The 23,936-nt window shown below is 42.6% G+C and overlaps 1 protein-coding gene across 1 annotated transcript in view; it reads right to left on the bottom strand.

Annotated features, from left to right (window-relative positions):
* The window catches only part of SYTL5 (synaptotagmin like 5), a 104,816-nt gene extending 81,234 nt beyond the window's left edge, over positions 1-23,582 (bottom strand). The window contains exons 1-2 of the mRNA XM_047765812.1: positions 23,115-23,582; positions 465-674 (exon numbers count right to left, since the gene is read on the bottom strand). Of these exons, the coding sequence (XP_047621768.1) occupies positions 465-674; positions 23,115-23,233 (329 nt within the window). The 5' untranslated portion in view covers positions 23,234-23,582. The remainder of the gene's footprint in view (positions 1-464; positions 675-23,114) is intronic.
* Between the last annotated feature and the right edge of the window lie 354 nt (positions 23,583-23,936).

The following is a 23,936-nucleotide window of genomic DNA, read 5'->3' as shown; positions in this document are numbered from 1 at the left end:
CTCCATCCCACCTTGCCAAGGTATGGTTGGGCTAAATTCTCTATCCCTACAGTGTATATATATATATTATACATAACTTTATATACATATATATATATATATAAAGAATATATTAGATACATTCTTTTTTATGTAGTTAAATGTTTTTCTACTTTTGGTTTAGTGTTTCAACTAAGTCAAGAATTTCTGTGTATGCTTCTATATTGAAATTTTTCAGTCAATGCTTTGTGGAGATAGAATTCCCGTAACATAAAATTCAGCCTTTTACAATGTACAAGTCAATTTTTTTTTTTGGTACTTTCACAGATTTGTGCAACCATCACTGCTATTTAATTTTAGAATATTTGTATCACCCCAAAGTGATTGATCCCTATATTCTAAACTCTCTTTGACTTTCTTGCTGTCGCCACTCCAAACCCTTGAATCATCGAAGTTGACTTCCCACACAAAGGCAAGAAACTCACGCGACTTTGGCACAGATGATGCACCTCCAGCTGCCATCAAGGCCGGAGACCCGGCACTGGGCACACACTCTCAGCGAGCAGGCTGGGCACGGGTCTCCTCGGTCGAATATTAAACCCAGGTTTCTCTGACAGTGAGCACAGACTCTGCTGGTCTCTTGTTGAATCTTCCCACTTCTACGTTTTGCTTCCAAGAGTTCATTTTTCAGCTTCCTGGAAGAAGAGGGGTAGCAAAAATCACTTCAAGCAAACAAACCAGGAGTTCCTGTTGTGGTTCAGTGGGTTAAGAATCAGACTAGTATCCATGAGGATATGGGTTTGATCCCAGGCCTTGCTCAGTGGGTTAAGGGACTGGTGTTGCCATGAGTTGCACCGTAGATCACAGATGCGGCTTGGATCCCATGTTGCTATGACTGTGGTGTAGGCTGGCAGCTACAGTTCCAATTCAACCCCAGCTGGGAACTTCCATATATTGTAGCTGCAGCCACAAAAAGAAAAAAAAAAAAGAAAAGAAAAGAAAAAAGAAAAAGAAGAAAACAAAAACAAACCAGAGAGAGAAGCAGAGCTTTCTTTATTTAAGGAATATTTTCATTTGGAAGAACATTTGAAAGAATCAAGCAGTTAAGAGTCAAATTACTTTCAAAAAATGTACTTTCTGGAGTTCCCATTGTGGCTCAGTTCCCAATGGGATCGACATTGCCTCAGTGAGGATTCGGATTTGATCTCCTAGCTTTGCTCAGTGGGTTAAGAGTCCAGTGTTGCTGTGGCTGTGGTGTAGGCCTCAGCTGCAGCTCCAATTCGACCCTGAGCCCGGGAACTTCCATATGTCACAGGTTCAGTTGTAAAAAGAAAAAAAAAGTAATTTCTCTCTCTTGAATCCATAATCCTTTGATATTAATAGCTGAAAACCAATGTTTGTTTTACCTTTGAATTTTGCTATCTTCCCCTGGCACTACTATTTTGCTATTAGGATTTATTTACATTCTTTTCTAACTTCTCCAGGGTATCTTTGATAACATAACACTGGAACACAACCCCACTCTACAGGAACGCACAATACCACGTTCTTTACTTGCCTAGATAGATCACATGAGGCAAGAGTGTGAATCCAACTTGGCAACGTGGGCACTATCCTTGCTGGATCCAACAAAGATCAACAAAGAGTTTGTTACAGAGCCATTGGCCCACCATTTCAGATGGAAACACTTCTGCTTAGCCTTTGAGAATTTCCAACAATTTCTACTGAACCGTGGGCTTTGCTGTCAGATACGCCTTTGTTTGAATCCAGGTTCCATCATGAATTAGCTGCCCAACCTTCAACAACAATTTCTGCATTCAACTTTGGTCTCCATTTCTAACATGGGAGTAAGAACATTCTCACGTGACTGTTTTTAAGATTAAACAGGATAATATATGCAAAGATACCAGCATGATTCCTGGCACAGAGGCACTAAATGAATGCTATTTCCATGTCCCTTCTTTTACTACCTGACATGTGATCTATTTATAAACACTTTAGAAAAGAGCTTCTCAGTGTATGGCCCTTATTCTAGGAGCATCAGCGTCATCTCAGAGCTTGTCAGGAACACAGAATCTCAGGCTCCACCTCACACCTACTGGATCTGACTTTGCATTTGCACAAAATCTCCAGGTGTTTAGAGTCTGAGGAACACAGCTCTAGAGCATTTATTCTCAAATCTGACTCAATACTGGACTCACTCGGGAAGAATTTTTTTTAAAAAAAATACTGATTTTCAAGTGTCATCCCCACAGTTTCTGATACAGTTGGTTTGAGATGTAGCCTATGCAATGGTATTTTTAAAAGCTTCCTTATATATGCTAATATATGGCCAGATTTGGAAAACACTACTCTATAAGACAGGTTCATTTCTACTTAAATGATTCACAGACGTGCAATTCCTTTATTCATCCAGCTCCAATCCCTTCCTCAATAGAATATTTCTACATTCCAGAAAACAAACATTCCAGAATCACCCCACACATCTCATACTACATACATTTGTGGTACTGTGCTTTGTTATACCCAGCTAGATTAGCATCTCCCCAAAGGTAGGAATGATGACTTTGGTTAGCTATATATACTGCTAAGGACCCAATTCTGTGCTAGATTATAAGGCACTTAAATGTTTAAAACTATTGATGATCTCATTAGGGCCTTCAGAGTAATCTGTGAGGTGTTATGAGCCTCATGTTAAAGCTGATAAGTAGTAGAGATAAAACCAGAAACTAGGTCTTTTACTTCCTAGTCTAATGAGAAAGTCATTAATGGGGAATTTTTTTTCAGTGGCCACACCCACAGCATAGGCAAGTTCCTGGGCCAGGGATTGAATCTGGCAATTCCAGATCCTTTAACCTACAGCGCTGGGCTGGGGATCAAACCCACGCCTCCACAGCAACCCGCTGCAGTCGGATTCTTAACTCTTTGCATTACAGTGGGAACTCCTAAATGGGGAATCTTTTAAGTGAGGAATAAGGTTTCCAAAATTTGTGATTCACTGTCTCATTCATTCACCCAACGAGCATTTATTGAGCGCCTATTGTGTGCTAGTCATTCTGGTGTTCAGATACAAAAATGAGTCAAAACGGGACATCGAAGGGCTCCCACTATCTGTGGTGCCAGTCAAGAAGAAGACATCTGAACTCAAATGACAAGAACCCAGAACACATGCTTTTCTAATCCCCCGATTTAGAGCTTACAAAGCATCCTTATGTGCTTTTTTCCTATGAGCAACTGGCTCGTGAAATTGAGGGTAAGAAAAGCTCCACACAATTTACCTTCAAAACCTCGTAAAAGCTACAAGTTTTAAAATAACAAGATGAGTTCTCATTGGAAGACTGCAATCACATTTTTTTGCATGTGTTGGGATTTCACTTTTCATTTTAAAAGTTTTATTAAAATCTAGCTGATTTACAATGCTATGATTTCTGCTCTGCAACAAAGTGATTCCATTAAATATACACACACACACACACACACCCCATTCTTTTAAGGACACAAATGAACTTATTTGCCCAACAGAAACAGACACACAGATTTTTGAAAACAAACTTATGGTTACCAAAAGGGACATATGGGGGGGGGTGTGGATTGTGGGTTTGGGAATGGCATATGCACCCTGTGGTACATGGAATGACTGGCCACCAGGGACCTGCTGTACAGCACAGGGAACTCTACCCAATATTATGTCATCATCTATATGGAAAAAGAATCTTAAGACTATAATGATATCATTTGGAGAATCATAACAGACTTTTAAACGCCTCAGGGCACTCAAGAAATAAAGCAGTGCCTACTCAAAAATCTGTAACAATTCATGCAACAATGAAGAAGAAACAAAGTGATCAGAATGAAGAGAACAAAGAACAATCCTAGACTGTATAGTTCTATCCCAGGAGGCTGGTGGGCCAAAGAACAAGAAACTAAGAGAAAGGGGTATTCCAGGATGCTCCAGTGGCAAATTCTCTTCTAGAAACAAAATGCCATGATCAGAGGCCTAAGTTTAACCATTTAGTAGCTCCTTAAACTAGAGCGGGTGAGACCACTTGGAGAAATTATGGCCATAAAGTCAAACATTTATATTGCATCTTTCTTTCTGTTCTATTCACAGGACTTTATTTAGCAATCAGCTTTCACTTAGCTTCCAGTTCTAGCGTCTGAAAAGACTCGAGACTCAATATAAATCAGGCCACAGGCCAGCAAGAATTGAAAGGCCAAATGCACCAACTGGGGAATTCTTAAGGCAACTAATTGTCCACGTGCTAACTGTTCCACACGTTCTGAGAGCCATCTCTGAGATATGTGGGGAAAGCTGGGCAGAACTCCATAGGCTGACACAAAATATTAAGCAGAATGAAAAAAATACACAACCTAAAAGTCGAGAAATGAGGGTTTTCTGATGGACCTTCTGAGGACTGAAGCCCGGAAGGCAGCCTCTCAGGGAGCTCTGAGGAATCGCCCCCTAGAGGTACGGAAAGAGCCAGGATACACAGGAATTGCACAGATACCAGGTAAGTGATTCTAATTTAAAGACCATGGGTTCAAGTCCCGATCTGAGTTCTGGCTAGGTTCAAGTCCTAAGTGCTTTCATTTTCAATACTAGGCATCGCTGGGCATCCCAGGTAATCTCTCTGGGTCTCAGTTACTTCAACTTCAAAAAGAAGATGGTAATTCTTTCCCTATCTTCCTCCGAGGGGGTTTGTGAGAGCCAGAAGCAATTAAGAATGGGAGTGTGCTTCGTGAATTATAGAGGCCTTTAGGATAGGAAGCCGTAATTATTCAAAAGAGAACGCGAGGAGGAAAAAAATGTACAGTGTTGGATCTGCTAAGAGTAAAGTCACATTAAAATTGGCTAAGACTGAGATCAAATACACTTCGAAAAAGTAATGCAAGCCTGAGAAAACTACAGAGCACTCTCAAGGATTTCTAGAACTTTTTCCATCTTCCTTAATCTCATACCTACGCTTTTGTTCAGAAAGCAAAACTATCTTGATTCCTGAAAATATGAAAAACCTCGCCATTTTCGTTGTCCTCATCTGAAGAGAAACAAAGAATATGGGAGATGGATGCAAAAGTGTAGTTGAGATAAATATGGCCCCAAATAAACTGTTAGAAAGAGAAGAATACAAAGAAAAAAAGACAAAGAAAAAAAAGCTGTTGAAGACATTTAATTCCACCTAATACCAATTTTCATTTGAGATAAACTCAGGGTGTTTAAAACAAACTGATAAAGCTGATAAAACTCAGTTAAATAAAACTGATAAAACTCAGTTTTATTTTTTTTAAGTTACCTTGTTGCTACACAGATGCATGTGAATTCATGACTTACATGTAGCTGAAATCTTAAAGAGATGAGCTATCTCAACTGTTGTTGAATGATAGAATATTTTCATTTCTATATTCCAGAGATATATTGAATTCATTCTTTTTCTATCTCATCATCAAAAATATTCAATGTGTTACAAAGACTGCTTGCTTTAGCACTGCACAGACACATTCCTTTCAAGAAATGGAATTGCTTTCATTAAAATTCCTGTCACTTGTGTGTGGCATTATTTTTCTTTTGTTACCCCGTCTAGACCAACTGTATTGAACACCATTTTGCATCAAATAAGCTAGGAATCTTAGAATGGAAGCAATTAGCTGCCTGGAATAGGAAGCCATAGAAGCTTCACAAAGCTTCTTTGATTCCTGGATGCCTTGAAAACAATCCCAAATCTCATCCAGAAGAACACATCAAGGCTCAAGAGAAACAATGAGCAAGCAAGGACTGCAGAGCGGTCCAGAGCATAAGGCTTCTGAAGTTAGACTCCCTGGGTTCAAATCCTGGACTTGCCACTTACGTGTGACTTTAAGAAAATTACTTAACCTTTCTGTGTCTCAAGACTTGAAAAGACCTAACTTCTCTGTCTCAAAATACTTTCTCTGTTAAAACAAAACAAAACAAACCCACAGTAGTTCCAGTCTCAGGGGTTGATGACAACCCTTAAGCATTAAGTAAGATGATGATATCATGAGTTTTAGCATGGTGTGAGCACAGCTTGGCACACAGCAGTTGTGGAATAGATAATTCTGGTATGTCTCCCAATATGCGGTCTCCGTTTCTCCATTAGTGGAACGTCTAGCTAGGCTCATGGCCACTCAGAGTAAAGACTGCATGTTTCTCAGCATCCCCTGCACTTAGTTTTGCCGTGAGACTAAATGTTGGCCAAGGTAATGTGATCGAAAATCACAGAGGCAACCTCTAGGTCGTGCCTCTAATGGGAAAGGGTACCCCCTGCCCCTTGATCCCAGAGGCTGGGGTGGGAACAGAGGGGTGAGCCTTCTTGGATCAAGAGCCAAACCCTCAAGATGGTAGAACCACAAAAGACAAGGTACCCAGACCCATGCTATCATGGAGCCGCCACGACAATGTCACAAAGCTGCCAACCAACCCTGACTTTTCCATCAGAGAGCAATGTATTTCCATCTTGTTTAAGCCATCACATTCATGTGTCTCTGCTACCACAGCCAAACCTGTTTCCCAACAAGCACAAAAAGAACTCAGTAAATATGAGCTCTTTTTTTTTTTTTATTGTCTACTTGCAGAGATGCTGCTATCAGATTCTACTTCAGCCTCCGCTGCAGGGTCTGCAAGCTAAATTCTTGGCTAGAGCTAGAGTTTCACATTCCTTTAAGAGAGCAAAACCACAGTGACAGACGAAAAATACTGTCAAGCCAGAAACAATGAGACAGAAAGCACTTGAAACAATATATGTAGACAGACCAATATTACAGCGGCCTGATGCTAATGGCTACATGCCTCCCAGCATTCCTGTCGTTTATTCAAAACCAGAGGCAACCACATCAACACAGGAGCTATTGCCTATTTGTCTAAGGGAAACCCAGGTGTGAACAGACCTCCTTTCTGTACTCTGAGTATAAAACTATGACTTTTTTCATTTTGATTGTAGCATCTACCTGCAGAACCTCTGATGAAAACCTAACTATCACCACACTTAGCCACAATAATGACAGGCACTCTCTTTTACGTGTCATGCTCTTAAACATGGACAGCAACCCAGGAGAAAGACCTTATGATTCTGACTTTGGAGATAAGAAAGTGCAATCTGAAGTTCCCATTGTGGCTCAGTGGTAACCAAACTGACTAGTATCCATGAGGATGTGGGTTCAACCCTTGGCCCTACTCAGTGGGTTAAGGATCTGGCACTGCCATGAGCTGTGGTGCAGGTCACAGGTGTGGCTCGGATCCGTCATTGCTGTGCCAGTGGCATAGGAATTTCCATATGCCATGGGTATGAACCTAAAAAAGAAAAACCAAAAAAAAAAAGTAAAAAGAAAGTGGAATCTCAGAGAGGAAGTGCCACAGGGCTACTAATTAATGCAGTCAGGATTCAGATCCTGTTTTTTGTATTCCCAAATCTATACTTTTCCCCTCACCAGACTTCCCTCATGGCATCACCAACAATTAAAAGCGTGGCTCTGGTATGTGTGACTGGGTCACCTTGCTGTGCAGCAGAAAATGGACAGAACACTGTAAATCAGCTATAATGGAAAAAATAAAAATCATTATTAAAAAAAGTGTTGCTCAGAAAAAAAAATTTTTTTTTTTTTTGCCACCCCTCAGCAGAGGGAGTTCCCAGGCCAGGGATCAGATCTGAGCTGCAGTTGCAACCTATGCCACAGGTGCAGCAACACAGGACAGGGATCAAACATGCATCCTGAGGCAGCAGAGACACCACCGATCCCGTTGTACCACACTGGGAACTCCAGGAATATTGTGTTTATCTTCACAACTGCTATTGCTTTCCTAGTTGTGCATGGCCAGGCTGAACATAAAGTTAAGCCTCAATAAACATGAAAGGTTTCTTCGGCTCGCTCTGCTTCTCCCACCAAATGCCATCTGCGCACACAGCTTCTTATCACAAAGTCTCTCCTGACAAATATTCTCCGACAGAGCTGTTCCTCAACAAACACGGCTCTAAACTTGATAAAGCTTTTTTTTTTTGCCTTTTTCTTGAGCCGCTCCCACGACATATGGAGGTTCCCAGGCTAGGGGTCGAATCGGAGCTGTAGCCACCAGCCACAGCCACAGCCACGCAGGATCCAAGCCACATCTGCAACCCACACCACAGCTCACGGCAATGCCGGATCCTTAACCCACTGGGCGAGGCCAGGGATCGAACCCGCAACCTCATGGTTCCTAGTTGGATTCGTTAACCACTGCACCACGATGGGAACTCCTTGATAAAGCTTTTGATTCATTTTCATGTCAGAGGATATTACAAAGAATCAAGACCGTCCAATACCCGAAGGAAAGTTCTGCTCAGATAGAACAATACTTCGGCGGAGGTAATACGGAATAGAATTGAAAGAGCACTGGTCTAAGATAAAGATGCCTTGCGATTTGCGCCAATGTAATGTGTTTAGAACTTGTCTCAAGGAAGAGGGCACTTATGTCTGCTGATGACCCCAAGCGCTTTCCGCTAAGAAAACACTTGGCTCATAGGAACAGGAGACCTCACCAAGCCACGGGAAGAGCCAGCCACTGGTTGATCAACTATCCTCTTAAAAATCCTAGCAGCCATGGACCTTGTTTGTAATTTGCAAACCAAGACTTCCATCCGGGAACAATAAATATCATCTCAATTTCCTGGCCTGACAAGGAACAAATACATATGTGTTCTACTAATCTGAAACCCCAAGGACACCTTTCTTGAGTATCAAAAACAGTAGCAAGTCCTGCTAGGCACATAGTAAGTTACGCAGGAAGTGAGGGGGTAGAGATCCAACCAGTACAGCAAGAAGCAGGAAAACCACATTTCTTAAAAATAAAAAAACCAGGATAAATTACTGGGCTTTGAAAGATTACTGCCATGACAATGAAAGGATAGAACTGACTTGATGGGAGGAAATTGGGCATTCATACACGAAAAAGATAATTTCAGGAGAACATGTTGCCCTTAAAAAATTCCTTAAAACCACTTTTGCTGCTGAATACAGGTACATACTAGTTGTCATTTTTATAAACAGATACCTGAAGTCTACTTTTTAAAGGTCTCCAAATTGAATTTATGTAAACTAAATGATTTTAAATGCCACAAGGAGGAAGGAGTTATATGTACAGCAAAGACAGTTATCAGTACTTAATTTTTCCCATTTAGCTCTCTAGGTGATGCTCATGGGAATTCATATTTTCACAGATAAAGATTATTACAAAAAGCACTTGCAGGAGTTCCCGTCGTGGCATAGTGGTTAATGAATCCAACTAGGAACCATGAGGTTGCGGGTTCAATCCCTGGCCTCACTCAGTGGGTTAAGGATCCGGGGTTGCCGTGAACTGTGGTGTAGGTCACAGACGCAGCTCAGATCCAGAGTTGCTGCGGCTGTGGTGTAGGCCAGCGGCTACAGCTCTGATTAGACCCCTAGCCTGGGCATCTCCATATGCCTCTGGAGGGACCCTAGAAAAGGCAAAAAGACAAAAAAAAAAAAAAAAAAAAAGCACTTGCAGCCATTGCCCTAGTTTTCAGAGTCAGTATATGGTACAAGCAATGTCAAATCACCATTTCTTTGAAATTCACTGAAGATGAATATCCATGTTCTTAATGTGCTATGGTTTTTTTCTCAAATGCTTCATTAAAAATTATCACTGCCGAGGATGCGGGCTCGATCCCTGACCTTGTTCAGTGGATTAAAGATCTGGCGTTGCTGTGAGCTGTGGTGTAGGTTGCAAACGCAGCTCGAATCCTGCATTGCTGTGGCTGTGGCGTAGGCTGGCAATTTGATCCCTAACCCACAGGTCCAGCCTTAAAAAGAAAAAAAATTATTAAATATAAATTTTAAAAAAACACCTCCAGTCTTAAATTTGGAAAAAGCATTTCCAAATTCCACAATATCTCAAAAAAAAAAAAAAAAAAAGGAAAAAACCATCTCTACCAACTAAATCCTTTCAGAGTCCATAAAAAAGATGAGATCTGTGCTGAGCAATAAACAAAGCAGATCAATAAGATGATCTTAATTGTACCCATTTTCTCAGGTTTCTGGTTGTCTCCCAACATTACTTTGGCTCTTTTAAACCAATAAAACTTCCAAATATGACTTGGTCACATGGTCACCCAGAGTAAAAACTACATGTCCCAGTTAAGGATGCCAACTCCCTTGCAGCTAAATGGAATCACGGGACTACATTCTGGCCAACAGGATGTAAACCAGGTCATCTTGGAAACTTCTAAGAAATGTCCCTAAGGAAAGGGAACCTGGGTTTTTTCCTGCCCTCTGCCCTTCTCCTTGCTGAATGGAATGAGGACATAATGATGGGTGCTGGAGCAGGAAACTTGGACCAGGAGGTGTGACTCAGACTCTCTCCTTGACCTAATTTTAATTAATTAATTAATTAATTAATTTTGCCGCCTCCGAGGCATATGGAGGTTCCCAGGCTAGGGGTCGAATCAGAGCTGCAGCCGCCGGCCTACGCCAGAACCACATCCATGCAGAATTCGAGCCGCACCTGTGACCTACACCACAGCTCATGGCAACGCCGGATCCTTAACCCACTGAGCGAGGCCAGGGATCGAACCCGCAACCTCATGATTCCTAGTCGGATTCGCTAACCACTGAGTCACGCCAGGAACTCCCAAGAATCCCTAACCTTGTTATCTGATATGGCTCTGGCCTGCCTTCAGCAAGGAGAATCCGCTTACCATCAATGTCCCCTCTTAGTCATTTTCCATTCATTGACCCCCTTGCTCTACCCATTGACCATAAGCCCCCAGCTGCTTTTGCTGCATTTGGCATTGAATCTGATCTCTCTCCCCTACTGGCACAGTCTTTGTTTTTACTTCTTTTATTTTTTGTGATAGTCTTGAAAATCTATTGAGGTAGTCCTGAATAGAGTCTGCCTTATCATTTTAATAATTGTCAGTATACTGTTTTACTTTAACAGCTGTTAGCCCATGTTGAAGGTGGCAGAGCAACCAACCAATCAGAAGGATCCCAGGCCTCTGATGAGCGTGAAGCCACCATTACCAGTCTTGTACTGTTTCCTTTGTGACTTCATCGAGGTTTAAAAAAAACCCAAAAAAACAGTGAAATCTCTTACTTAAATCACTGTTATTTTGATTTTCTTTTTTTTTTTTTTGGTCTTTTTAGGGCCGCATCTGCAACATATAGAGGTTCCCAGGCTAGGGGTCAAATGGGAGCTGTAGCTGCTGGCCCACACCACACCCACAGCAACACAGGACCCGAGCCGCATCTGCGACCTACACCACAGCCTACGGCAACAGCAACACCGGATCCTTAACCCACTGAGCAAGGCCAGGGATCGAACCTGCATCCTCATGGATAGTAGTCCAATTCGTTTCCACTGAGCCACAATGGGAACTCTGTATTCTGATTTTCTGACACTCAGGGCTGAACTTACCCTAATTTCCATACCCATAAATAATATAGATACTATCACAGAGGAAGAGAAGATTGCAAATCCTGGCTTTAAAATACAAATTGTAGAGCGCCTGACAAAGATGTATATTATTTGTATTTCACACAAAGAATACATCAATTTAAGTGATTATGAAAATGGAGATTTTGCACAATCCAACAGAATATAATTTTGCTTCTGTTAAATTAGAAATTCATTCTTTTCCATTTCTTATGTCTTGCATATAATTAAGTACTCAATGAGTTTCTGCTGAATCTTGGAAAGTATTTCCCAAATATATGACAAAAATAATTCATACAAATAAATGCTGAAACAATAGTAACATCCAACGGTAACAGACAAAGTGAATTTCAAATGCTGAAACAATACTAACATCCAACAGTAACAGACAAAATGAATTTCAAAAGTCTCTCGGAAGAGAGCCTACAAATGGCTAACAATCATATAAAAGCAGTAATAATCACATATATACAAATTAATATAGTATATTGCTTTATCAAACTAATAATTTTGATGTTGGCAGTGATATTATTAAAAAAATATTCTAGTGAAAAGGAAATTGACACATTTCTGGAAAACAGTTTTTCTTTTTCTTTTTCTTTTTAGCTTTTTGGGGCCGCACCCACAGCACACGAAAAGTTTCCAGGCTAGGGGATAAATTGGAGCTGCAGCTGCCAGCCTATGCCACAGCCACAGCAATGCCCAATATGAGCCGCATCTGTGACATACGCAAACAGCCTGTAGCAATGCCATCTCCTATAATCCACCCAGCAAGGCCAGGGACAGAACCACATCCTCATGGATATTGGTGGGGTTCTTAACCCACTGAGCCACAATGGGAACTCCCGAAAGGATGTTTAAAGACATCGAAAATGCTCATTAAATAATGTTAAGCAAAGATAGTGGATACAAAGTTACATATATAATGTGGTTCCAATTATGTAAAAATTACATATAAACACAGAAAAGTAATAGAAAAGAAATTCAACAAAATAGAAACTACATATGGGAAGAGGGATTCCAAGTGAGTTTTTAAAGTTCATATATGTATTTTCTAATTTTCCATAATAAACACAACTACTTCCATAAAGAAAAATGTATAAGATAGTAAATATTTCTTTAATTGTGAGTTAAGAATGTATGATATAAAACCATTGTAGATATTGATACCCTTCATAGATCCTAGCACATTATGAGTTTGTAACTTAAATGCTTTGCTGTGCAAAAGTTTTATCAATTTTAGATATTTGCATGAAATGTTTACCAGTTATGCCTAATTACTCTGCAATGATAGAATGATTAGAAAAGTTATTAAATGCATGCCAACCTAATCTTATTACAGATTTAAATCAATTAAACCCTAACTCTTAATTAATATAGGAATCTTCATACAAACTGTTGATACAAACTGGTCATATACCTGAAATTTAAAATGTTAGAGGTAGCATTTTTTTTTCTTTTCTTTTTAGGGCCGCACTCACGGCATAGGTAGGTTCCCAGGCTAGGGGTCTAATTGGAGCTACAGCTGCCTGCCTACACCACAGCCACAGCAATGCGGGATCCAAGCCGCGTCTGCGACCTATACCACAGCTCACGGGAACATTGGATCCTTAACCCACTGAGCGAGGCCAGGGATCGAACCTGCAACCTCATGGTTCCTAGTCAGATTTGTTTCTGCTGCGCCACAATGGGAACTCCAGAGGTAGCATTTTGTTAGTGAAGTTCCACTTATATTTCCTTAGAAATAAAGTGCCCATTTCCCTAGGAATATAGTTGGTATTTGTTTAATTAGATCTTCTCTTATGAATGGATCTACTTTTGGGAGATGAGTCTCCCAGCCTGCACATCCTACCCCACAGGTATTCAGCTGTGTGGTAGATGACATGGACTTGATAGTTCTGTGTTTCTTCAATTTACAGTTTAAAAAAAAAAAAAAAAAAAGGTAGTTTCCGGGACCAGACTACATTCATTCCTGCTGCCTAAAGGCAGAGTCCTCTATACCGATTCTGGCTGGAGACAGTACACAAGGAAAGGACAATAAAAGGGGAATTTGGAGAAGAATCAAAGAGATCTACAGCTGGACTGTGAACAACACAGGTTGGAACTGCAGGAGTCCACTTATATGAGGATTTTTGTCAGTAGTAAATACCACAATATTATAGGATCTGCAACTGGTTGAATCCCCCGATTCGGAGGGCCAGCTGTAAGTTATAGCCAATTTTTGACTGGATAGAGGGTCAGCATCCCTAATTCCCACACTGTTCAAAGGTCAACTGTCTACACACACACACACACACACACACACACACACACACACACACACACACTTTTTTGTTTTTTTCGGGGGAGGGGGCCACACCTGCACCATGCAGAGGTTCCTGGACTGGGGGGTTGAACCTAAACCACAGCAGGGACCAGAGCCACAGCAGTGACAATGCCAGATCCTTAACCTGCTGAGCCACCAGGGAACAATACACACACCTAGGTAACCGTTTTACTCATGACTATGATGATGATATTATTTCAAACAAGCAAAAAACTGAATGGCAAGTATAAGGTTAATTACTTGGACAATCCCAAGTTTGAAATGTCACCAGCTATCAGGTATTTGGGACCCTGTGCCTATTGAGACTTACAATAAGAATCACTTCAAGGAAAATGCTATAGCATCAAAATTTAAGTTTCCCTATGTGTGTGTCGATACTGAAATGAGTAAGGTCTATGTTGGGAAAATCCCTAGGGTTTTGAATTCATTTAAGGCATAGCCGTAATTTTTTTTCATGTCTTTGTGACTCACTAAGAGTTTGGATTCTATTAGAGAACAAGTATGTTCATGCTGGGAGTTGCTGTTAATCCATTAAGAAACTGTATGGCAATTCTATTAGGATTAAAACAAGGTGTTGCCCAAACTAGATGTCCACTCCTTAACCTGCTGAGCCACCAGGGAACTCTCCACATTGTTTTATGGGGACAGAGAGTCTTTAGGCTCTTGAGAAGGCTGAACCAATTTTGGTCTTTGGGGCAAGGATAAGATTTGCAAACACAAGCAGCCTCACAGATCCAACATCTGCAGAGTATTAAGAGGATATTACTGTTTGTCACTTACTGGTTGCCTTTACTTCTGGGCTGAATGGAATTCATGAAATCACTTCAAAGCCATTTGAAACAAATATTTAGCTTATCTACGGCCCATTTAAATGCATGTTCCCCTTTTGTTTCTCCCTCCTTCGTTTTCCTCCCCAGTCCAGCTGTTAAAGACACAGCCGTAAGGTGAATGGCGGCTTCCAGGCTGGGCTCCCAGGTCTCTTAAAGGATCCTAACCTCTGGTTTGCTTACTAGCCCATCTCAGCTGAGTGAGCTGCGTGGAACAAACATCATAATACACCTGCACTTGGGTTTCCAGTCAGCATAAAGGGTAGAACAGCATAAGGAACTCTTTGTCAGTTTTCAGTCTATAAGAGCAACACTTCGATAAAAGTCACAATAACTTTGGATAATGTTACACAGCTCATAGGTCAGAGCTGTCAGTAAGTATCAGGCTAAATAAATGTTTTCTGTTTTGGTCCGAGTCTCCGAGAGCCATGGGTGGGCTTTGCTTTCGACAGGGTCTCAAGAGGTGTGGTTACCAGATCAGCAGCCCAGCCAAGAGGAAAAGGAAGCAATGTGGAGAGTTCCCTGGTGGCTCAGCGGGTTAAGGACCTGGCGTTGTTAATGCTGTGGTTCGGGTCGCTGCTTTGGTGCAGGTGTGTTTGATCCCTTGCTGGGGAACTTCCACGTGTCAAGGATGTGGCCAAAAAACAAAAACCAACCAACCAACCAAAAAAGGAAGCAATATGGAATGAGAGGACCTAGGCTCTGATATTTACCATTTGGGCAAATTATTTAATCTAAGGTTTGGTTGCCACAGCTCTAGTCCATTATCATAGTATCTATACCTCAGGGATGACAGGGAGGGGTGTTACATGAGGCTCCATCTGTGAATTTCCATTCTCTGGTGGGAGGTGCACCAGGGAGTTTTTCTTGTCCTCTTGAAAGGTCGGCTAAAAGTGACCTTAGAGTCACTTTTCGCCTCTGGAGCCAGACTCAGGGGACGCAAACCACAGTTCTGCTACTGACTAGCTATATGCCATCTCGGATGAGTTATTTGAACTGTGCACCTCAGGTCCCCCATCTATAAATGAGGATATTAATACTTGTCATCTCTTTGAGAATATGGAGTTGTGATCTGTCCCTTGCAATTTTGTAGACCCTCCCATTATTTCTTGGTATTTTATTTATTTTTTTGTCTTTTTCTTTTTGTCTTTTAGGGCTGCACCTGAGGCATACGGAAGTTCCCAGGCTAGGGGTCCAATCGGAGCTGCAGCTGCAGGCTTATACCACAGCAATGCAGAATCCAAGCCACATCTGCAACCTGCACCACAGCTCATAGCAAAGGTGGATCTTTAACCCACTGAGCAGGGCCAGGGATCGAACCTGCGTCCTCATGGTAACTAGTCAGGTTCCTAACCCACCGAGCCACAACAGGAACTCCAGATTCATCCTGTTGTCCTTCTCTAGAGGCAATGAAACACACTGCAGCTGTCTCAGCACATGAACCACTACAAATCGGGTGAGGCATCAAAATCTCCTAGAGACGGAAGGGCTCTGTGACATCACCTAACCTCGAGACAGAATCCCATGCTCCACCCCTGACAGCTGATGGTTTCTAGTTCAACCTCATCTTATCTCTTAGACTATAAATGGCCTGCTTCTCCCTGAGATGGCTTATTGCGCCTTCCAGTGTCTGCAGCTATTTCCAAGGCTTGAACTTTCCAAGGTGTTGTTTTCAATATGAAAGGTCAGCAAACTGCAGCCCGGGGGCCAAATCTAGCCCCACTGCCTGTTTTTATAAAGAAAGTTTTATTGGAACACAGCCATACCCACTTGTTTACAAATTGTCTATTGCTTCTTCCATCCTGCAATGACAAAGTGAAACAGTCACAGGAGAGAGCATATGCCTGTCCAGCCTAAACCATTCACTATCTGGCCCTTTATAAAAAAAGTTTGCTGAGCCTTGGTCTACACCACAGATAAAGTCTGATCCATGACTGCAAACTTTTTTATGTTTATGGACCTAAAACGCATTAAGTTTGTGTCTCTATTCGTCTCCATTATTCTAACAATAGATACACAGCACTTGGCTCATAGAACGTACTCAACGAGTGTTTGTTACTTCTGCATCTTGGCGATTGTAGGATGCTTTTGGCTGAACGTAACAGAAAATCTGATTCAAACTGCTATAAACATCACTGAAATATATTGTTTAAAGAAATCCAGAAGTGTGGCAGGTTCTAGTATATCAGGATGCTGGCAACAATTGTCTGCAGTCTTTTGGCTCAGTTTCCTTGTTGTGCTGCCTTTCACATGCAACGGCAACTGGGATAACACAATTCACTGAACCTCCAGTGAGAAAGACAATTCCATAAAATTGGGCTGTACATCTGCCTGGGTCAGCTTTGTTCCTATGTCCATCTACAGACCCATAATCGTTGCCAGAATCCCAGTCAAGGGATGACCACTCAAAAAAAACTCCACTGCTGGAGCTGAGCAAAAAACTAAGAGTTCACTGGGCAGGAAGAAAAGAAAACTGTATGCACTAAGACAAGCACAGAGTTCACCACTGACCCAAGTCCAGGAAGAGGTGCCCAAGAGAACATAAGGCCACCTGTGTTTTCCTGCATCGTGGCCAAGTGGAGATGACAGCCTCTTAGTGAGGATAGAGCCCCCGAATGAACTGCTGAAATGAACAGTCGCTTAAGTTGAAGATTTCTTATATAGGCCAATACCACAAAGTGGACATTTCACAGTATTTGTTTTTAGGGTTTTTTTTTTTAGAAGATCCCGTAGAGTGAGAATTTGTTAATGAGGTTTTTTTTTTTTGTTTTCTTTCTTTCTTTTTTGGGGGGAGGGGGGAAATAGATCCGATGAGGCATGTACTCATATATGTTAGGATGAGTTCTTACAAAGTTAGAAATACCTAAGGACCAAAATGATCAACAAAGATTTGCACGTTGTACTTCTTGAATGCTTGGTGGTTTGGGCTACGGGCGATCCCTGTGGATAGCTCAGTTTTCTTTACAGCAGTGCTTCCCTCTCTTTGCAGTGCATTAAAGCCATTGATAAATCTAAGTGATTGGTTCTCCACAGAGAATATTTAAAATACTGACTCAGAGTTGAAACCTATGTCTAGGTATCTCCTATACTCCTTCCTACTTGGTGTCAAGGAGAAGAATAAATAGAGATGAGCCTCTCGGATCAGCCTAGAATGCTCTGGTAGATGTCTCTCCCTAGCCTACAATTCAGGCCTAGAGGTAATTATCGGGCTTCTCACGTGCCTCTGTGTGCAGAGCACCTTGAGAAGCACCCAGAGGCCAGTCCCACCTTAAGGAACGCCATACTTCAGTGGCTATGCGGACGGGGGAGCTCCGCTGGGCCACGGACCTAAAATGTTGACTCAACACCATTGTTACACACTTTGATGGATCCATTCATCTCTAAGGACACCTACTCAAGCAACTCCAATTCACTAACTTTCCAGATGAGTGTTTTCTTTGTAATCATCAGAACTCTTAAAAACTGTCGTTGGCTTCCATTTTCTTCTGAAGCCTCTTAGCAGACCTGGAAGGCAAGTCTGTGGTTCACCAACAGCTGAAACACAGTTGATCTGTATTTGCCAAGGTCAAAATCCTTTTCCCATTTCAAGGCTAAGTCCAAAAGTTACCTCTTCTGTGCAACCATTCCTTCGATTTCTATCTTTTTTTTTTTTTTTTTTTTTTTTTTTTAGGGCCGCACCCACAGCATATGGAAGCTCCCAGGCTAGGGGTTGAATCGGGGCTGTAGCTGCTGGCCTCCACCAAAGCCACAGCCACAGCCACGCCAGATCCGAGCCGCGTCTGCAACCTACACCACAGCTCATACCAACACCGGATCCTTAACCCACTGAGCGAGGCCAGGGATCGAACCCGCAACCTCATGGTTCCTAGTTGGATTCGTTTCCATTGCGCCATGACGGGAACTCCCAATTTCTATCTTATTTATCATAACTTACTTATTCCTCCACTCTCCCCCAAAATATCAACCTACGCCTTGGTAGCACAGTGAAAACCACAGTCGCCATAACTAGTGCGGCAGTTCACTTTCACAATAACATCTGCTACGCGAGAAATTCTTGATGATTTGGGAGGATATCAAGGAAGAAGGACTCCATTTCCTTCCTGGTCTGACAAGCTCCTGGTTGAGTTTTCGAGAAACTAACCCAGAGGTGTAGATTCCTGTGCAAGTGATTGATGAAGTGCTCTTAGGAGGAAGCCGTCAGGGAGTAGGGGAGGTGGAAGCAAGGGAGGCAGGAGAGGGAAGGGGCGGGGGGCTAAGGAAGGGTGTGATCTTCAGCTGAAGGCCAGCCTGGGCAGGATCCCATGGGGAGCTCTGAGGCAGAAGTGTGCATTGCATTGTCTGTCTTGCCTTGAGGCAAGGGGTTTCTGTACCCATCAGCCACTGGCTTGGGGCTGCCCAGTAGGGACAGAAACTCAAGTTTATCTGGCACTTGTGGGCAACTCCACCGACCCAAAGGTAGTCCTCTCAAGTCGGAAGTAGGTGCCAGCCCTTAGAAATAAAACACTTGGAAACTGGGAGATGAGAACAGAACCAACAACGGGACCCTAAAGGATTGGAGTGGAGCACAGCCAATGTTCACTACGACTCATAAATCAAGGGCAGGGAGTTCCTGTCGTGGCTCAGTGGTTAACGAACCCGACTAGTATCCATGAGGACGCAGGTGCGATCCCTGGCCTCGCTCAGGGGGTTAAGGATCTGGCATTGCCCTGAGCTGTGGTGTAGGTTGCAGATGTGGCTCGGATCTGGCATTGTTGTGGCTGTGGTGAAGTCTGGCAGCTACAGCTCTGATTACACCCCTAGCCTGGGAACCTCCATATGCCAAGGGTGCAACCCTCCAAAGACAAAAATAAATCAATAAATCAATCAAGAGCAAAACAAACCAACAATAAGCCTAATGGTTTTAGCCAGTCATGACCGAGTCCTTACCGCTCCAAGCACTGTTCTCAACTCTTGCTACTATTAGCTTATTTCATCCTTGCAATGAACTCATGAGGTAGTTCATATTATTATTTCTGTTTTGTCAAATGACAAAACTAGATTGATCTCCAGAGGCAATTTGTCTAAAGTGACACAGAGATGTCATTAGCGTCACTAAGATTTGAATCAACAGATGCAGATGGGTGATTCGACAGCAATCCACTCGAAACACCATGCCACCCACTTAGGCGTGGCTTCTCAATACAGGCAGCTGTGAAGAGCAGCACAGCTTGTGTCATTTGGCCTTGCTCATACCTTGGCAGCTCAGAACAAAATGAGACATCATAACTAACAAAGCTAGTACAGAAAAAAAATGGCACTAACTAGGAATTCCCATTGTGGCTCAGTGGGTTAAGAATCCAACATAGGGTTCATGAGGATGTGGGTTCGATTCCTGACCTTACTCAGTGGGCTAAGGGTCCAGCACTGCCTCAAGCTGCAGCATAGGTGGCAGATTCAGCTCAGATCCGGCCTTAAAAAGAAAATTTAAAAAACCTGCACTAAATATTATCCAGTGTTATTAATAAAGAAGGGAGCAGGATGCTGGCAGAAAAGGGTGGAGCCTGTGTACTGATTGAGATCCAGTGCTGCACATTCATTCCCAGCAACACTGCCCCAGATAGCACCATCACCAAGGCCCTATGTGCACTGATAACCTTAGCAGAGGAGCTTTCAGAAAATTCTGGTATTAATGACCCCTTCACAGACCTTTTAGAAAACTGGTTAAAAAAAAAAATGATGAAATGGACTAAGAGCCTAAATCTTTACCCCTCAAATTGCTGCAGTGTTCATGTCTTAGTTACATGTTATATAATTCCTTGTGCCAGAGGACTTATTCAAAAATTAATAAAAACTGCCCTAACAAAGCAACTGGGCCCCCCTCCCCACCAAGCCAATATACTCCTGATGAACACAATAGAACATGAGAGCCAAACCCTGCTCAAAGAGTCTGAAGCAAAGAATATTTGATCAGAAATGAAAGGGGAGAACTGTGGAAAGTAACATAATGTCTTTTCTATCAAAGGAAACCTTGGTGACTCCAGTTTGCTGAAATGCCTTCCTGCAACCCCCCCCTTCCCTCTTCTCCCAGTAACAACGTGTTTCAAATTAGCCAAGGGGGAAGAATGTGTGCCCTGACCCGACCCATGGGGAAGGGGACAGGTCCATCACCGGCGTTAGGGATGAAGCGGGGAGGGTCCTTTGTTCGGCGCGCACACTTTTTGGAGCGCCCGCGCCCTTCTGCAGAAGTAAAGAGCCTTGTCGAGAAAAAAAATAAATAAATAACGAAAGAAGGGAGCAGACCATTGCAGCTTTAAAAACATCTATTTTCTATAAAAGTATGTCTTAGATTTGTAAAAGCCTTTCTTCTGCCATCCTCAAAACATTTAAAGGATCAGAAAATCAACAACGTTGTTCTTGCTAGCTCTGCTGTGTATTACATGGTTTGGCCAAATTCTGTTACAAAGAACAGGAAAGCAGGCAAGGAAAGAAAAATAGAGAAATAAGAAAAGAGTACATAATAGGTGATTACCAAAAGTTATTGAGAATGACAGAAACAAATATTCTTTTTTTTTTTTTTGTCTTTTTGCTATTTCTTGGGCCGCTCCCGCGGCATCTGGAGGTTCCCAGGCTAGGGGTGGAATTGGAGCTGTAGTCTCCAGCCTACGCCAGAGCCACAGCAACGCGGGATCTGAGCCGCGTCTGCGACCCACACCACAGCTCACGGACGGCAGCGCCGGATCCTTAACCCACTGAGCAAGGGCAGTGACCGAACCCACAACCTCATGGTTCCCAGTCGGATTCGTTACCACTGCGCCACGACGGGAACTCCAGAAACAAATATTCTGAACGATGTCCTATTTATTATACTTTAGTCTTCCCTGGGATCTGGTCATTAAATTGTTTTTTTCCTGAACAGCATGACTGTTAATTCCCCTGTGAATGTTATCAGTAACTGAGTAGGAGTTCCCATAGTGACACAGCGGAAACAAATCTAACTAGTATTCATGAGGTTGGAGGTTCGGTCCCTGGCCTTACTCAGTGGGTCAGGGATCTGGCGTTGCCACGAGCTATGGTATAGGTCGCAGACATGGCTCAGATCCTGTGTTGCCGTGGCTGTGACTATGCTGCAGGCCGGCAGCTACAGCTCTGATTGGACCCCTAGCCTGGGAACTTCCATGTGCCGTGGGTGCAGCCTTAAAAAAGATAATAAATAAATAAATGATTAGTACCTTGCTCCCATAAACAAATACGTTTACACAGTGCATTAGAAAATTTAGTCACTTTTCATGACTGGACTACCATTGGCAAAAATATCATTTCTGCTTTCTTTAAAGTCATTAATGCATTTCACTGCTACCTGAATTCTAGGTATAAAAACAGTGCAATAATTTTAAGCAAAGCATTTAAGATCGGCTGAATAAACCTCGGAAGGATGGAAATGAATATTCTCAGCTCTTAACTATGAAGTACGTATCAATCAAGAATATTTCCACATATTTCCAATTCTAAACATCGTAGTTCCTTTAGGCGCACCAAATATTTTTTCAACGTGTGAAGATAATCTTATGATGAGTTTTCTCTTCAAGTAAAATAAATGTAAGCTTCTGATTGCAATTTTGAAAGAGACATAATACACCAAGCTACATGTTACACAGCATGCAGTGACTGAGGACAGGTAAACCGAGGGGGGAGCTCTATTTCTGCTCCTCTACTCCGCGGCGAGAGGTAATAACCAAGTATATTGAAAAGCAGGACAAGACAGGCAGCAACCAGTCAGAAAGGATGTGGCAACCAATCAGAATGATGCTGGGATCATTCAGAACAGATGGTGTAACCAATCAGAAGGGATGCTGGCTGGAACATAGGTGAGGTCACACCTGGAGATCCAGCTAAATAGCAGCCTTGCCTACAATGGAAATGAACCCCATCTCTGCCCACGTTACTCAACTTTGCTCACACAGAAACTTATTTCTAGAAATTCAGATGATTTCTCAGATCTCATGAGACCTTTTCACTTTCCAGAGCCCCTTCCTCTCTGAGCTCTGGTGGAGGCAAATTCCCACTAAGCCTGACCTGAGAACGGCATTATACAAAAGTGACAGTTAACATCTATTGTGCCCATAAGTACCAAGCACTACTACACGTGTATTATCTTCCTTAATCTTTGTAACAACCCTGTTAGATGAGTGCTATTATCCTTGTTTTATTGGTAAGGAAACCAAGGCGTGGAGAAGTTGAGTCACTTGTTCCAGACCACACAACTAGTACATCCCTGAGCTGGTACTCAACCCCCGGGAGTCCTTCCCCTTAACTACCAGTTATGATATCACTGGCAAATAGGCATTCCCATCGACACCATATTTACAGCTCAAATCCATCCTTCCTTCTGGCTAAATGATAACGTGCCCAAGATGTTTTCGAATGTTTGCGCTGCTGCCGGGAACCCATGGAGTCAGTGACCAATGCTTTGTCTGCGGTGTGGTTGCCGGTGCTCCACCTCTGATCTAAATCGCTTCAAACAAACAGAAAGCAGTCCAGGAAGGCAGACAAGATGAAAGGACCTTACCTTATTCTCTTGTCCTCTACTTTTTTCAAATATTCATCTCTCTTGAGGACTCCCAGGATCATTTCCTTCTCGTGATCTAATAAAAATGACAGGTTGATGAACTCCGAGTTCTTAGACATGGTAGTTCAGCAGCAGCTCTGAGCAGCAGCGGTTCAACTGTTCAGGTGGATCGATGTCCACAATTCTTAAGGTCCCCCTGAACTACCCAGTCGCTCGAGGTGCTTGATGCCGGGAGGCTTTTAGAAGGTCTCCGAAGAGCTGCTGACGGTAGGTCGGGATTCTTTCAGGCTGCACAGAAAACGGGTTCTCCTGGGATTACATTTCAAGACAGTCATTATTGTTTTCACTGAAAAAGATCTCCACAGCCTTTGCAGTGCTGTGTAGTCTGGTGGCAGCTGAGTTTCCCTAATGATGCTCAACTCTCATCCAGGAAGCTGCAGAGCAGGAATCAGACCCGCTGGCACAGAATCCAGGAAACACTGAAAAGATGGAGAAAACAAAGGAGAGAAAGATTAATTAGGCCATTTCCCCCACAGCACTTGTAAGAGTGCCTAATTTTTGAAACAGTGACATATCTACCTCAAAAAACATGGACTTATGAAATCATCATTGCATTTATTACCATCAAATAGTAGTGAGATTTCACTGATTCCAGGTTCTCTGTGTCAATTCAGTTGCTTCCACTATAATGAGCTTCCTCGACCAGCCAGACCCCATCACCACCCTGGCAGCTGACCCAGGGGTGACATGGGTCACTGCTCTGGGACTCTAGGTGCACGGTCTGGACTGTCCACAGCAGGACAGGTTCCTTAGGTGGCTCCA

Source organism: Phacochoerus africanus, chromosome X (assembly GCF_016906955.1).
Source record: "Phacochoerus africanus isolate WHEZ1 chromosome X, ROS_Pafr_v1, whole genome shotgun sequence".
NCBI classification, from domain to species: domain Eukaryota; kingdom Metazoa; phylum Chordata; class Mammalia; order Artiodactyla; family Suidae; genus Phacochoerus; species Phacochoerus africanus.
This window is presented reverse-complemented; position numbering and strand designations above follow the sequence as displayed.